The following is a 15202-nucleotide window of genomic DNA, read 5'->3' as shown; positions in this document are numbered from 1 at the left end:
ACCCACAAAAGCAACGTGGGTGTAAAAACAATTTAAAAAAAAATAAACCACAGCACTCTCCAAAAAAAATAACAATTTAAAAAAACTGCAAAAAAAAATTATATCAACCCTGTGCCAAAAATGCTGTTCAGTGATGTACGTCACTGATCAGCGCTCAGCGGCCACAGGACACCCACAAAAGCAACGTGGGTGTAAAAACAAAACCCCACTGCACTCTCCAAAAAAAAAAACTGCAGATCAGTGATGCAGTGATGCAACACTGATTAGCAGTGAGGGGCAGCAGGCACACAACTGTGGGTGCAACCTGACAGGGTATATATAAAAAAAAAAAAACCTGGACCCCAAAAAAGGTGCTGATCACTTAGTTTATACTGATCAGCACAAAAGGGGGGGCAGCAGTCAGTTGCACAGGCAGCACAACCTTTGGTGCAACTGACAGGTATATATATATAAAAAAAAAAAACCTGCAGCCCAAAAAGTTGCTGATCAGCACAGATATACTGATCAGCACAAAAGGGGGGGCAGCAGACACAAAATATAGCACTCTCTATCACTCTCTGTCACTCTCTCTCACTATCTCTCACTATCTCTCACTCTATGACACTGCAGCAGCAGCACACAGGAAGTCACAAGATCCAGGAAGCATCAAGCTGCTGGCAGCACGCTACCAGTGGTGATCAGGTAAGTATCAGGCAAGGATCAGGTCAGTATATCACGACAGATTGGCACGGTGACCGCTCTGCACGCAATTGCAGACCGGAATGGCGTCTGCAGCGCAGTCACCGTTAGTTTAAATCACGCGCCATGGCTGTGATTGGTCCGTCGGTCCGACGGACCAATCACAGCCTTGGGGGCAGGTGGGGTGAGGTGTGGTCATCACCTGTGACCCCCTCACGCCCCCTCACACCCGGCGGTGATTGATCCCTGTGTTACCGAGCGTCTGATTCGCCGGTAACACAGGAAAACGCTGCGATTGCCTGTTCACATTGAACAGCCAATCACAGCGATCGCCGACGGGGGGGAGGCATCGCCGCCCCCCCTGGGCATGCAGGGACATATCTGCTGTCAGGGACAGCAGACATGTTTAAACTGTCACCGCGTCTATAGACACGGTGACAGTTTAAAGTCATGACGTATATATACGTCATGTGTCGGGAAGTACATCCCGGCCATGACGTATATATACGTCAAATGTCGGGAAGGGGTTAAAAAAAGCACAGTTTTTAGTTTTACGGCATGGATTAATCCTGATGTATTCTGTATTGGTCAATGTTTGGTCACTATTGGTCACAATAAATGAGGTATTAGGCTATTGGGTATTGCAACCATGTAATCTAGGGCACAAAGGATGGAAAACCACATGGCAAATACCCCAATCTGGCATGTAGGTGGGTACAACTGGCAATGAGAAAGCAAAGGATAATATACCAGTCTCCACTCTCCAGTATGTATAATAGTAACTACACAAAAAGAAACCATGAAAAATATCTATAATAATAATAATAATAATAATAATAATAATAATAATAATAACAATAATAATAGGGATGCCAATCCCGGAGAATTTTTTAATCCCGGGATTGGCATCCCTACCGGGGATCATAATCCCATAGACATCCCCACATGGGCCGACCCGCACAATTACTTGCATTAGCGAGTGGGCGGGCGGCTGGGAGTGGGTTTGGAGGTGCACGGTGCCTCCCGGCAAGTGCACCTCCTCAGCAGACAGCAGGCGGAGGCAGGCGGGCGGGCGGGCAGGCGGACAGAGGTGAAGAGGTGGGCGGGCGGAAGAGAAGAGTGGGCGGCGAGTGATGACGGTGAGGCCTGTGCAGCGTGACCTCTACTGTCACGCTACGCAGGCCGCACGCCGGGGTCGGGATTCGGGAACAGACGTGCAGCGTCTCAGCGGGTGCTCAGACGCTGCCCGGCATTGGACTGCGCATACGCAGTCTAATCCCGAAATCCCGGGATTTGATACTCCAATCCCAGGAATGTAATCCCGGGCTTTTTGAGGCCAAATCCCGGGATCCCGCCGACCCCGATCCTGGATTGGCCACCCTAAATAATAATAATAATAAAAAAAAATACAGATGGTTTAATACATTTCTTTTAATTCTGGAATGCAACAATAAAATATATATAACTTACATTCATTCTTTCAAAACTGAACATAATGCTGCAGAATTAAATTTGGGTATTACCTCTCCGAAAACTCAGTGCACTACAGACAGATATGGGCCATAGGGTCGAATGTATGAAGATCAACCATTAAAGATTGTTTCCCGGGCCGGATTTCATTGCCAATCCGCCCCTGTTTGTCGCTGCCACCCGAGATCAGTGACTGTGACCGATAGATTTGAAAGGACAACAGAAATAAACGTTCAAAGAGCATGGGTTATAATTACATTGGGGCTAGTGCAGAGTGAGTACAAGGCCAGGTGGTGTAAAGCAGGACTGGCCAAACCGGCCATGTTTTCCAGACCATCTATCAATAATCTTTTCTAGCCCACAGGTGCAGACATGTTTTCCGGATCAGAGGTGCAGTCCATACTTGCCTACTTTTGAAAACTAGTTTCAGGGAGATTATAGTTGGTAGTAGAATTTTGCACAGCGTCCCATTGAGGGGGCGTATCATGCTCCTCACAAAGGGCGTGTCTAGTTCCATATATGGAGAGATTGTGAAATTAGATTGTGAACGTGGCACCTAGAAGCGTGGGTGTGTACTGCTACATCTGAGGGGAATCTTTTAAAATGACTTATATCCAAATGTAGATGAGCCCCAAAGCAGTTAGTAAGATCTACTATACTTGCTAAGGTGCTGGGAAATGGTGCTGATGATTCAATGTAAATGTATCTATCGCTCATTCCTTTATTCCACAAAATGTCACAGGTGAAATGAGGGAGATTGCTAGACTAATGAGGGAGAGAGGGAGATTGCTGCTATGTCAGGGAGTTCAGAAAATATTTACTTTTTTTTTTTGTAGTACTGTAGTTCATGAAAATAAATCACAAAATCTAAACCAACCAAATGACCAAGAAAGAACTCTATTGTTTTTTTCCCCCCTCTAGCTAAAATCAGGCCCCTCGCTGTTACATAATACTGCTGCCCTCTGTGCTGTGTACTTTTATTGGAGTACAGAAACTCTATACTGAGTCATCACAATAAGGAAACTGTCCTCTCCCACTGCTCACTCTGGGCAAAATCATACAAGCTGGGACACAGAGCAGACATCGGAGCCTCTGTGACTTGTTATTCCCAGGATGGGGCTGGATGTAGGGCAGACACTTCTTATAACAACCGCTGTAACTCTACTGATTTATATTGTTACATGGTGGAAAAAGATCAGCAAGAAAAACCTTCCCCCTGGACCTATTCCCCTACCCTTACTGGGGAATCTTCTGCAGGTCAGCCCAACAGAACTGCACAGAGACCTGGTTAAGGTAAGATGGGAAATTGATTTGTCATGCCGTGTTTTCACTGCGAGTGAGAAATACACTGCTTTTCCCCGGCATTGAAATGCCGGGGACTGCCACGCTGGACCCCCGTTCTCACTGCAAGGCAAATTCCCGGGTGAAGAAGTTCTACCCGGGAATTTGCCTTTTAGCACAGGTTTTTCGGCAGTGTGAACGGGTCAACCCGTGTCTGCATACCCAGATCTCAGACACGGGTAAAAAGAAGGGTTTTACTTCTGTATGAGATCCGTGTATGCGACCCGTTCACACTGCCAAAAATCCTGTGTTAAAAGAAAAATTCCCGGGTCTACATGCTAGACCTGGGAATTTGGCTGCAGTGAGAACGGGGTATAACAAGATTTGTTTTAAATGGGGGATACGACATTGGGGGAAATTTACTTGATATTCTATTTCACATCGGATGATGCTATGGGCAACCAATCAGAATGTACTTCTTATTTATTTAGCACCTTCTAGGGATGGCCAGCGACCATCGATGATTTCAAATCATCAATGGTTTGAGGCCGATATCAAGTACTTTTGCCATCGATGTGGGAGTACCACATGGTTTCCCTACATCAATGGCAAAGGAGAACCGATGTTTTTTTTTTTCCCCCAATGTTACATAGTTACATAGTAGGTAAGGTTGAAAAAAAGACTTGCGTCCATCAAGTTCAACCTAGGTTTTAATAGCTTATCCCTTGCTGTGTAGTATGTTGTTAAAGACAGTTCATGATTACTATTTGTACCCATAGATGTTATTAACCAATAAATGTTTATCCAACCTTCAGAGGCGTAACTACTACCTTCTGGGCCCCATAGCAAAATTTTGAAAGGGCCCCCCACCACAGGAGGAGAGGGTGACAGGTGTGTGTGTGGGGGGGAGGGAGATAGAGAGAGATTATATGGAAGGGGCCGAGGTGTAAAGGGGTGGTTGTAGCAGCATAGAGGGAGAAAAAGAGGAGAGACATGGTGGGGAGGGAGTAAATGAGAGGAGGTGGTGAGAGACAGACAGAGAGAGAGAGACATACAGAGAGAGACATACAGAGAGAGAGAGAGATACAGAGAGAGAGAGACATACAGAGAGAAAGAGAGAGAGACAGAGAGAGACAGGCAGAGAGAAAGAGAGAGACAGAGAGAGACAGAGACAGAGAGAGAGACATACATACAGAGAGAGACATACAGACAGACAGAGAGAGAGACATACAGAGAGAGACATACAGAGAGAGAGACAGACAGAGAGAGACATACAGAGAGAGAGAGATACAGAGAGAGAGAGAGAGACACACACACACACACAGAGAGAGAGAGAGAGACATACAGAGAGAGACAGAGAGAGAGACAGACAGACAGAGAGAGACAGACATACAGAGAGAGACAGACATACAGAGAGAGACATACAGACAGAGAGAGACATTCAGATAGACAGAGAGAGACAGAGAGAGAGACATTCAGACAGACAGAGAGAGAGCATGGAAGAAAATGAGTAGGGGGCACCTGCATCGCTTTTTTTTTTCTCCTATTCACATCCTCTCCCCTCCGACCCACAGTTAACCCTGTCCCCCCCCTTACCAGTATAATTCATGCTGTCAGTGCTGAGTCATCCTGTACTGACAGCTCCGTGTCTCCTGTTTCCAGGGCCAGGCAAGCAGCACAGACAGCGTGTTTCACGCCGGGGCTGGTCACTAGATAGTGACGTCACGCCCCGGCAGCATCAAAGAAGGGAGAGGGGGGAAGGCTGCAACAGCCGGACCACCACATTCCCCTTAATTATTAGTAGCGGGGGAGGGGGCAGAGGCACCACCAACACTGCCAAGCGAGCGGCACTAATAAGGAAAAAGGGTGCAGGGGATGCCTGCTGTGCTATGGGGCCCCCCAAGGGCCCGGGCCCCATAGCAGCTGCATCCCCTGCACCATCCATAGTTACGCCACTGCCAACCTTTATTTGAACGTAATGTGCCAGGACACAGAGCATAGCTCCACCCCTGACACCCGGAAGTCCCACCCCTGAGTTCTGATTGGCCCATGGGCCATTGAGTCAAATATAATGGATGACCATCGATAGCTAAAACTATCGATGGTTATCCATCAAATAGTTTGCCACTATCAATGGCTGGGTGCAGAATCGCCATCATTGATGGCATCTGCACCGATGGCCATCCCTAGCACCTTTATCTAGAAGATAACAGATCGTATCTGATTGGTTGCCCATGGCAACATCTCATCTCAAATAGAACTTCCATCTCAGTAAATATCCCCCATTGTGTGGGTCTGTGTTCCTGTAGAGGAGATGTGAGAGATTGGTACTTTCTATACAGTACATACATAATAGTGTTCCTTCGGTTTGAAAGTTTGAAAATATTTAAAAAGTTTTAAAACAACAATTACCTCTCTGGGGACGCAATGCAAAGTTGGTAACTTTGTACTGACAGAAAGAAATAGTTCTCATAGCAATCAGACTGACAATAATGCTACAAATGCTTTACAACAGGTGTAGTGGTAGGACCAAGATTTGGGGATACGTTCATTAAGTCGACCCTATTTAGGTCAAATGTGCCAACAGGCGTTATTTCATGCCCTACCATCCACCTTGGCATTGTGGTAGAATAAAATAGTGTGCCGAAAGCATGGTGAGTGCAGTGAGGCATGCGAGGAGATGTGGTATACTTTCACGATGTCCATGTCGACTATGTCGACATCCGGGTCAAAAAAACCTGTGCAAAACTCATGTCGACCTTTTGACTCATGTCGATCCCCATTGTCAATCTCATGCTTGTGTCGACCACCCAACCCTGTCAACTATAGTTATGTCGACCCATTTCATGAGTCGACCTTATATGGGTCCAACCAATGACCCATGTCCCAAAATTTGATCTGTGGCCCCACATACATGCAGTCTTTGACAGTTCTTAGTTCTTATCCTGATTAATGTTCCAGGGTGTGAAGTTCTGTAAGTGAGCTATTGAGCTTTAATGGAAATTGTTCCAGAGCGACACCATCTCCAAAACATGTAATATAGACTCTAACTTAGATTGCGTACTGCAAATTCACACAGGCAGCGCTCTTACCACATTATTCCCAACCTGCACAATCCTGATGTTCCAGTGAGCTATTTCCCAGGTCACTGGGTCATTGCGTGTAACTGCTGTCTGTTATCCACTGGTTCATTTTTCCACCGGCATTGTCTGTTTAATTATACTGCATCTTTGGTATGTATGCGTCTACGGGGAGTGGGCGGTACTAAAATGAGACAATTTGCATAATTTTTGCCCCTCCTCCCTAAAAAGCTGTGATTGCCGTTATTTGACCGGCAGAGCAGGGCTGCTGTGGAGGGCAGGCAGAAGATAGAGAATGGTGGTAGGAGCAGATAGGGACTGAGGGTGGGGTAGAGAGTTTGTGCGCTATAAACTGTCACAGCTCAAAGTAAAAGTAAAAACTGTCACAGCTTAAAGTGAAAGTGCATAGCAGAAGCTGTCATTTTGACGTCCTTTTAACTAATGATGGATAATACACTATGATGGACTATATATCTAGCCCACCTGATGAAGTTCAAAACTAATTTGCAATGAAATAGGTTAGGAGTAAATGATAGATTTTCTCATTCACTGTCATCTGAGTTCAAGACTTTGCAGAGAACAACTTTGGATTTGATTCAGTTATTATGTTATACTTAGTGTATGGGTAATATTCTTTATTGTATAATAGCCTTTTGAAGACTATTGGCAATTAGGAAAAGACCGGCTACTGGTAAAGTCTTCCCTTTGAGTAAACACAAAAGAACATTAATGTACTGAGTATGGACTGCAGTTTGTGTTGGCTTACATAGTAAATGGGGCATTCGTTTTTAGAAAACACTTTTGCATTCACACAGTTTTCTTTTGATGATGTCACTGGCAGATAATCGCGTTGGGGTGACTTCTGCCTGTGCACTAACTGGTATGCTAACATTTTCTGTAATCAAAGAACTAATTGTTGTTTACTGGCATTACAGTATTTTGCTTTGTATTTTCCTATGGAAACAAAACCTTTTATTTCCAAGTGTTATTTCCTCTGCAGCTTAGTGAAAAATATGGTCCTGTATACATGTTTTACTTGACTGATATCCCAGGCGTAATGATTGTTGGATATGATGCTGTAAAGGAGCTCCTGATTGACTACGGAGATGTATTCGCTGATCGAGGGAAAATGGATGTTATGAGTCTACTGTTTAAAGGTTATGGTAAGTTTGACAATTTGCATTACAGAACTTGAATTAATTACAGGTCGAGTCTCCCTTATCTGTGTATACCAAGCACCGAAATATTCAGTGGTTTTTAAGAATATTTCAGTCCCCCCCCCCCCACCCCCCCGATGTCCACGCTGGCCTCCGGGATTCTCTTCAGAGGCACCTCCAGTCCCAGGGGTGCATTACGTGCCCATGCCAGTGGCATCCTAGGTGGGTGCAGTCCACACTGGGGAGCCCCCTTTCCTAATCTGGCAGTGTAATGTAATCAGCACCTTAACTTGTATTACTGTATATATAGGCAGGGGTTAAAGTGAGAGGGAACTTTTAATGGAACAAGGAACTGAGTTCCACCTCTACCACAGTTCTGCACAATAATTTTAACAGAAAAGTCTGTCCCACCGTTTTCTTTTTCTGCCACGGTCATAGACAAACGAAGGGGGGTGGGGGGTTGGGTCGGGTGCCGGACGGGTTCCCGACAGTCGGGATCCCGACAATCATTTACCCGATGTCGGGATCCCGACTGTCAAAACGCCGACAGACGGGTGCCCGACGGCCACCCGCTATTTTCCCTCGTGGGGGTCCACGACCCCCATAGAGGGAGAATAGAATAGGTGGCTCGCGTAGCGAGCCACCGTGCCCGCAGGGGCTTTTTGCACTCGCCATGCTGTCTGACTCTGGCCAGTCGGGATCCCGACGTCGGGATAATGACTGTCGGGATCCCGACTGACGGGGTCCCATACCACACCCGTTGGGTCTGATTGCCCCAAAGCTGCACATGCCCAGTGTACCAGCTTATTCTACCAAATTTACTGTGTGTGGATCTGAGCCCTCAAACGTGGCAATGGAGCAACGAGTAGCTGCCAGGAGTAAGAGACAGGAGCCTTACCATGAAATTGGGAGATTGTAAGATTTATGCAGTACTGGTTCTATAAGGCGCCTAATGAACTATGTTGTTGTTGTCTATACCATTCCTTAACTCTTATGCCTAGAAATAACTGACACAAACACCTTATCTAAAAATATTGACACGGACACCAACTGCGTAAGGTTAAAACGGTCATAATTATTTATTGAAATGGTATGACCCCTATTTGTATAAGGGATGGCAAAGAAAGCACTTGAGACCAGCACCAGTTCTGGGTGTTGCCATGGTCGCGACCGTAGCGCCCCAATCTGACAACACCCCTTCTCGTGGGGTACAGCCCGCACTGTGACGGACATACCGCCCCCTTCTATTGCATGATGCGGACCTTCCAGGAAGTGTCCAACGCCCCCAGCCGGAGCATGGGGACTCGCCCGCCTTCTTGGCAAAGGGGGGGGCAATACCGCACAGAGACCACCTGACACCCCACCTGACTGTTGGTCGAGAGCGCCTTCTCGCCACAGCCTGAGTTCCAAAGACCCCAGGGGTCGTCACGCGGAAACAGGCCCCGCCATCCTAACAAATAACAAACCTACGCTAAAACTAACCTAAACTAGAAAAAATGTCTTGCAGGAACACTGCCATACTGGTGTCTGAAAGATGAAACCCCTTCATGATGGTGGGATGCCTAACCGCCGTGCCGCCCAGAGCCACAACATGCCTAGACACCGCATGATTCAACTTCCTCCTGGCCCTTTCGATGGCTATCACATTCCGGCAACCGCGCCAGTTAACGCTGGGAACTATGTCAGACCAAACAATTCTTAAACCAGGCCAGAGTTCCAACAAACGCAACAAGTCTGTCTTAATTCTAATCGTCAGCTCGATACCTGTGCTTTTGACCATGTCGTTGCCACCCAGGTGGACGACTAGCACATCGGGGCGGCCCCACCTACAGGCATTGGCGGATACAAGGTCCCAGAGACCATCCCACTGTAGGCCCCTAATACCAAACCAGCGTATATGAAGTGCCCTTGCCAGAACAGGAGCCCTGGAGGCTAGTGGGTGCCTAGCAGCCCAAAAAATAAAGGAGTGCCCTACGAACCAAACCCTACCCAGAGTCAATTCGGAGGGGGAAGGGGCTGCAAAAAGAAGAAACCTAGTGGTTAACATCATGATATACTGTAAACACATCATAAATGCATGTACTACGGCCCAAGTGAAGGTGAAAAACTTAAAAAACCTCCTGTGAACTTTAGGGGACATCCAATTGAATTAGTCCACAATAGAAGGAAAAAGTAAAAAATTCCCTTCACACCGTCGATTCCGGAACGCTAACCTTCCAGAACCGATTGTAAACAATCGTTTTTGGGCCGGCGCAACAGGCGCCTAATCTACAACTTATCTAGCTTATCTAATCTTACATAACTCCTATAAGCGGAAGATTTCCACCTGCCAACCGCCTGAATGGCGGAAGGTGGAAGCCCCGCCGCCACTGCGCAAGTGGCTGCCCCGATTTGGAAAGAGTGAGTTCCGAAATCTTGCTCCCACAGACCCAACTCAATCAAACATCGCCGAAACACAGCCGAAAACTGGAATCAGGTCAGCGGTAGCCCATCAGCATGTGCCAGAAACTGCAAGGCAGCCCCTGGTCTGTGGGAGCTATATTCCTCAGACAAGGAAACAGGACATGTAGCAGTGTTAGCCTGCGCTTTCAGGGTAACCCAATGGCCCCTGCCCAATTGATCCATTTTGGACCTCTTGATTTTGCACAACACCTGTCCTTCTCGGAAGACCACGTCTTCCCTGAGAAGTCCAGTAGGGGAGCGCTTGCTAGCTGCCACTAGCTTGCCGATGCGAAATGCGCCATAGAACGCAAATGCGAATGCAACCTTAAATAAAGACGCCTCAAAAGCGTTCTTGGCTACTGAGGTTAAACACCCTATCAGCTCCCCTAGCAAGTTCTCGTCTATGGGTTTGCGTGAATCCGGGGGCACCAGACGCACCCTAGCCCAAACCTTCATGGCTTTAGATAGTACAAAGGACCTTGTGGGGTCGGGGTTGCCGCGCAAGCGCGAATGAAAGGCGATGCCTGCCAACGCCGCCACCATAGCCGACTTTGACCTGCCTCGCCTATAGTGACCCCAAACGAAATCGAGTAACCGGTCATCGACCGACTTACCGCTGGCTTCGGGAGAGCCCTGAAAGTTCAACCAATCCTGCCAAGCAGCCCCATAAGCTTTACGGGTGGAAAGGGCCAAGGACAATAAAGCCAGGTCCGTCATGCCGGCTCTATGATCTGCCACACAAAAGGGGGACAACTAAGCCCCAGTGGCGAAGCCTCTGGAGCTAACTCCCGAAACCTCCCAAACTGGAATCTCGAAAGAGCGTCTGCTACACTGTTATACACCCCCGGGACATGCCTGGCTCTGAAATGAAAGTTGTGCCGTAAGCAGAGTAACACCAAATGCCCGTAAGGCCTCGGGGGAGGCCGCCCGCTGATTGTTAATGGCATGCACGACCCCTAGGTTGTCACACCAGAACACTATGCTCTGGTTCGCTAAATGCTAGGCCCACAGTTCTGCTGAGACTATGATCAGGAAAAGTTCCAGCAGCAGCAGGTTGACCGTAAAACCACGGTCAACCCACGACTGAGGCCACTTTGCGGAGCACCACTCCCCGTGGAAGTACGCCCCAAAGCCCGTGGAACCCGCCGCGTCCGTGAACAATTGCAGTTCCACGTTAGAGGTGGGGTCCGAAGGCCATATGAGCTCCCTGTTGAATTGTTCCAGAAACGAGGACCATACCAACCGGTCGTCCCTCATCTCCCGGCAAAGTCTAACGGTGTGATGGGGGTCCCTAACCCCCGCTGTGGCCCTCTCAAGCTTACGGCAAAACACTCTGCCCATAGGGATAATGCGGCATGCAAAGTTGAAAGATCCTAGCAGTGACTGCAACAGGCGTAACCGTACCCTCTTCTTCTGCCTGCATTCACTTATGAGTGCGAATAGCCTGACCACCTTGTCCTCAGGGAGCCTACAACAACCCGCCCCTGTATCTATCTCTATGCCCAGATAAGACAGAACCGTGGTAGGGCCCTCCGTCTTATATGCGGCAATGGGGACCCCTAGGGAAACCATGATCTCCATGGCTGACGCCAATATGTTCGCGCAAGTGTCTCGGTCACCTGGCCCCACAAAAAGAAAATCGTCCAAATAGTGCGCTATTCCTCGACAGTCCGTGTCGGCTTGAATGCACCAATGTAAGAAGGAACTGAATTTCTCAAAGTAAGAGCAGGAGACCGAGCACCCCATGGGTAGGCACTTGTCGATGAATATCCCCCCATCAAGACGGAAACCAATAAACTTAAAAGACTCTGGGTGTAATGGGAGGAGGCGGAAGGCTGACTCTATGTCTAGCTTCGCCATAAGGGCGCCCCTACCGAAATATCTGACCATGCAGAGAACCTCATCGAATAATTGGTATTGCACGCTGCAATAGTAGTCAGGGATGGCGTCGTTGATGGACGCCCCGTGGGGGTAAGACAAATGCTGAATTAGCCTATATTTGCTGGGGGTTTTCTTGGGAACCACTCCCAAAGGGGAGAAACACATCCCAGGAAGCGGCTCAGTTTGGAAATGCCCCGCCATGCGGCCTAGCTCTATTTCAGCTTGTACTTTTTGTCTCACCACCTCGGGGAAGTCCCTCGCTGACTTGAGGTTTTTGTGGGACACTACAGAAACTGACTCCTGTATGGGCAAGTGGAAACCGTGGGTAAAACCGAGGCCTAGGAATGAGGCGTCGGCCCTGTGGGGATAGCTGGCCAAACGGCGCACCAGCTCCCGCACCACTATCGGGGAGGGGGCCTTATTTATTGCCAGCGCTGGCTTCACCCTGGTCGGCATGATGCCCGGGTGCTCGACAAGATTTGCCTGGGTGGCCTGCTCCACAATAACGGCATTCATGACGGAAGTGGCATTTTGCGCCCCGGTCACACTTGCCGTCGTTGAACGCAAAGCACTTCCCATTGCCGCCGGGTTTTGCCCCGGGTTTCCCCCCTGGAAAGGACTTTTTTTGAGGTTGGTTCTGTAGAGGGGTGACCCTTGCCTATAACCTCCAACCAAATTTCGACGTGCTTGCACCCCATCGGCATGACCTTGGACACACTCTTGATTAAGACAAAACTTCTCGTCATAGTCACGCCAAACGTTCCCCTTGTAAGACATGAACGTCTCGTTAACCAAAAACAGGTAACGGAAGACATTCATGTGTTCCTCGGGCCTGGTGCTAAGATAGCACGAGGCGAACACCAGGAACCCCTTCAGCCAATTGTGAAAGCTCTTGAAAGCGAGCTCACCGTTGCCTACGTCTTTTTTGGATTTGTCAAGTTCCTTCTTCATATCCGTGGTGAGTGCAAACAGGTCGACAAACTTGCCTTTTCTAATCCTGTCTTTGACCCCCTTGCGCAAGCCGCACGAAACTGCATGTCCCCGGAGGGGGGCACCTCAGCTGGGGCGCTCTCTTTTCTGTGACGTTTAGTACCCCTGACCTTTTTCGCCACTGCGCGTGCTACCAGCTTAGCCAACTTACGCGGGCGCTTAGGGGAACCAGACTCATCACTACTGGCCGATGAGTGATAAGATGAGGAATCACACATAGAAGAACCAGTATGCTCACCACCCATAGATGTTTCGCCTTGGTCGACCGCGGCTGATGTCGAAGGTACTACGTCGGCAGCCGCTGATGACAGGCCCAATACCGGTTGTTCACTTGCCGTCGGATTCCATGCCGCTGACGGCGGCGGAGGCTGGTGGTGTGGGTGGCCGAGCTGGTGGAGCTGCTTGTTGGACAGTCACATGGATGGCACTGTGGGATGGCCCTCTAGCCACTGCATCGCAGCCAGCACCTGCGTCACGCTCGGGAGACAAAGGCAAGACATTACTGGTTGAGCAATAACGGGAAGAAATCCCTTGGTCATCCCCTATAAACTGCCCGCCTGCCGCGCTACCGGCGGAGGAAAACTGGGGCTGTGTGGGTGCGACGGCCTGTTGCTGTGCATAGGGGTGAGAGTACCTGCCCCTGGATAAACTTGCGGTTGGCCGGCCAATACTGCGCTGGTTGTGGAGGGTACCCCTGCCAGGATGGGCCTGCAACCCCGCCTACCGTCCCCCCGGTGCCAAGGAAATATGGGAAACCTGGTGAGGCGCCCCAAGTGGGCTGATGTGCAAAATGCTGCTGTGCGGGCTGGTACCCCTGGTGAGCACTTGCTGACGGCGTGGTGCCAGACCACGGCGGAGGGACCTGCTCAGGGGAATTGTGATGTTGGAAAGGCCCGTAACCGTGGGACCCAAAACCTGCTGCCCCATGCTGCAAGGGAGTGGGACCTTGGAAACCCGCCGCATAACCTGCCCCTGGACCCATGCCCGGATACCAGGGCTGCTGCGGAGGGTAGGCCGGAGCAGGGGGAGGGGCGGGGGCCGTGGCCTGAGCGCGGCCAGTACCCCCTTGCTGCATCTGGAGTACCATGGCAGCGAGGGGAAAAACACCGGTGACTGCGTCACCCCCAGCTGAAACCGGGATCCCCCTCTGAATTGTCATGACAGGGCCAGCCATGAGGGGAATAGCACCCCTTGCGGGACCTCCAGTGATGTGCTGTATGGGACTCCCTACAGGGGTAGATGTCCTGGGAGTGCCAAGCCAGCTACCTCCCGGCCGGGGGGCCTACGGGAGAGCCTGGCGCCTGGGCGACATCCGGGCCCGATCCTGATGGATGGTGAGGGCTGGAGGCCGCAGGGCCTGCCCCCGACGGTGTGCTTGTACCCGAACCCCCAGCGGCGGCGGGAGCCACCCACGCCGCCACCGGGTTGTTGTATGTGCCCCCTTGACCTAAACCGCCGCCCGCTCGCTCGGCCACGTGACTCGCGGCCGAGAGTAGGGGCGCGGTGCCTGCCGTGACGCTGCTGTGGTCGCCGAAAGAGCCTTTACCCGGCGGCAGCGTGTAAGACCGCACAGGTGATCCTGGTGAGGACGCGGCCGGGGAAGGCCCGGCCGTGTAGCGGGCACCGGCCGGCGTCCACCCCCCCGCCCCGCGATGCCGCGGTGGATAGCGGGCGGCATCAGCCAGCCAGAGTAAGGGGGGTGCCGAGCGATTTGGGCAGCCGGACATGGCAGGCAAGTACTCGAGGGATCTTTGAATGTGAAAAAGATGCACTTATCTGTGATACGCAGGCACAGCACAGGTCAGGTCAGATCCAGACTCAAAGAGGCTTACTTCCTGGCTCTGATGCCTAATATACCCCTTTCTAGGCTAACGCCCCCTTGCTACCTGATTGGCAGATCTAACTGCCACTCCACTGCCATTTCCTATGGGCTTTACACTGATGCTACTGCTGACATTGCTTATGGACAACAAATTCACAGGCTCTTAAATTCCCTCTAGCCTATGCGGCCCACGCTCTATCTTATGTTTGTGTATTTATTTATTATATGTTTAACCTTTTCCTGACCACTTATCATATTTAAATATTTGAAACAGCCTATATTACAGACCATCTGTACTGTTAAATAATACTATATTCCATACACTATTCATTGTATAAAAATACCAATTTTCGAGCTGTTACTGTTTCCCCAGACTTCTGTACTTAGTCCAATGTGTAGCA

General features: G+C 49.7%; 1 protein-coding gene across 1 annotated transcript in view; it reads left to right on the top strand.

The window, feature by feature from the left end:
- The first annotated feature begins 3140 nt into the window (after positions 1-3140).
- LOC146036051 (cytochrome P450 2H2-like) overlaps positions 3141-15202 on the top strand; it is a 32504-nt gene continuing 20442 nt past the window's right edge. The window contains exons 1-2 of the mRNA XM_083159822.1: positions 3141-3441; positions 7510-7672. Coding sequence (XP_083015948.1) covers positions 3262-3441; positions 7510-7672 — 343 coding nt within the window. The 5' untranslated portion in view covers positions 3141-3261. The remainder of the gene's footprint in view (positions 3442-7509; positions 7673-15202) is intronic.

This window comes from Crinia signifera, chromosome 9 (assembly GCF_055691185.1).
Source record: "Crinia signifera chromosome 9, ASM5569118v1, whole genome shotgun sequence".
Classification (NCBI taxonomy): domain Eukaryota; kingdom Metazoa; phylum Chordata; class Amphibia; order Anura; family Myobatrachidae; genus Crinia; species Crinia signifera.
This window is presented reverse-complemented; position numbering and strand designations above follow the sequence as displayed.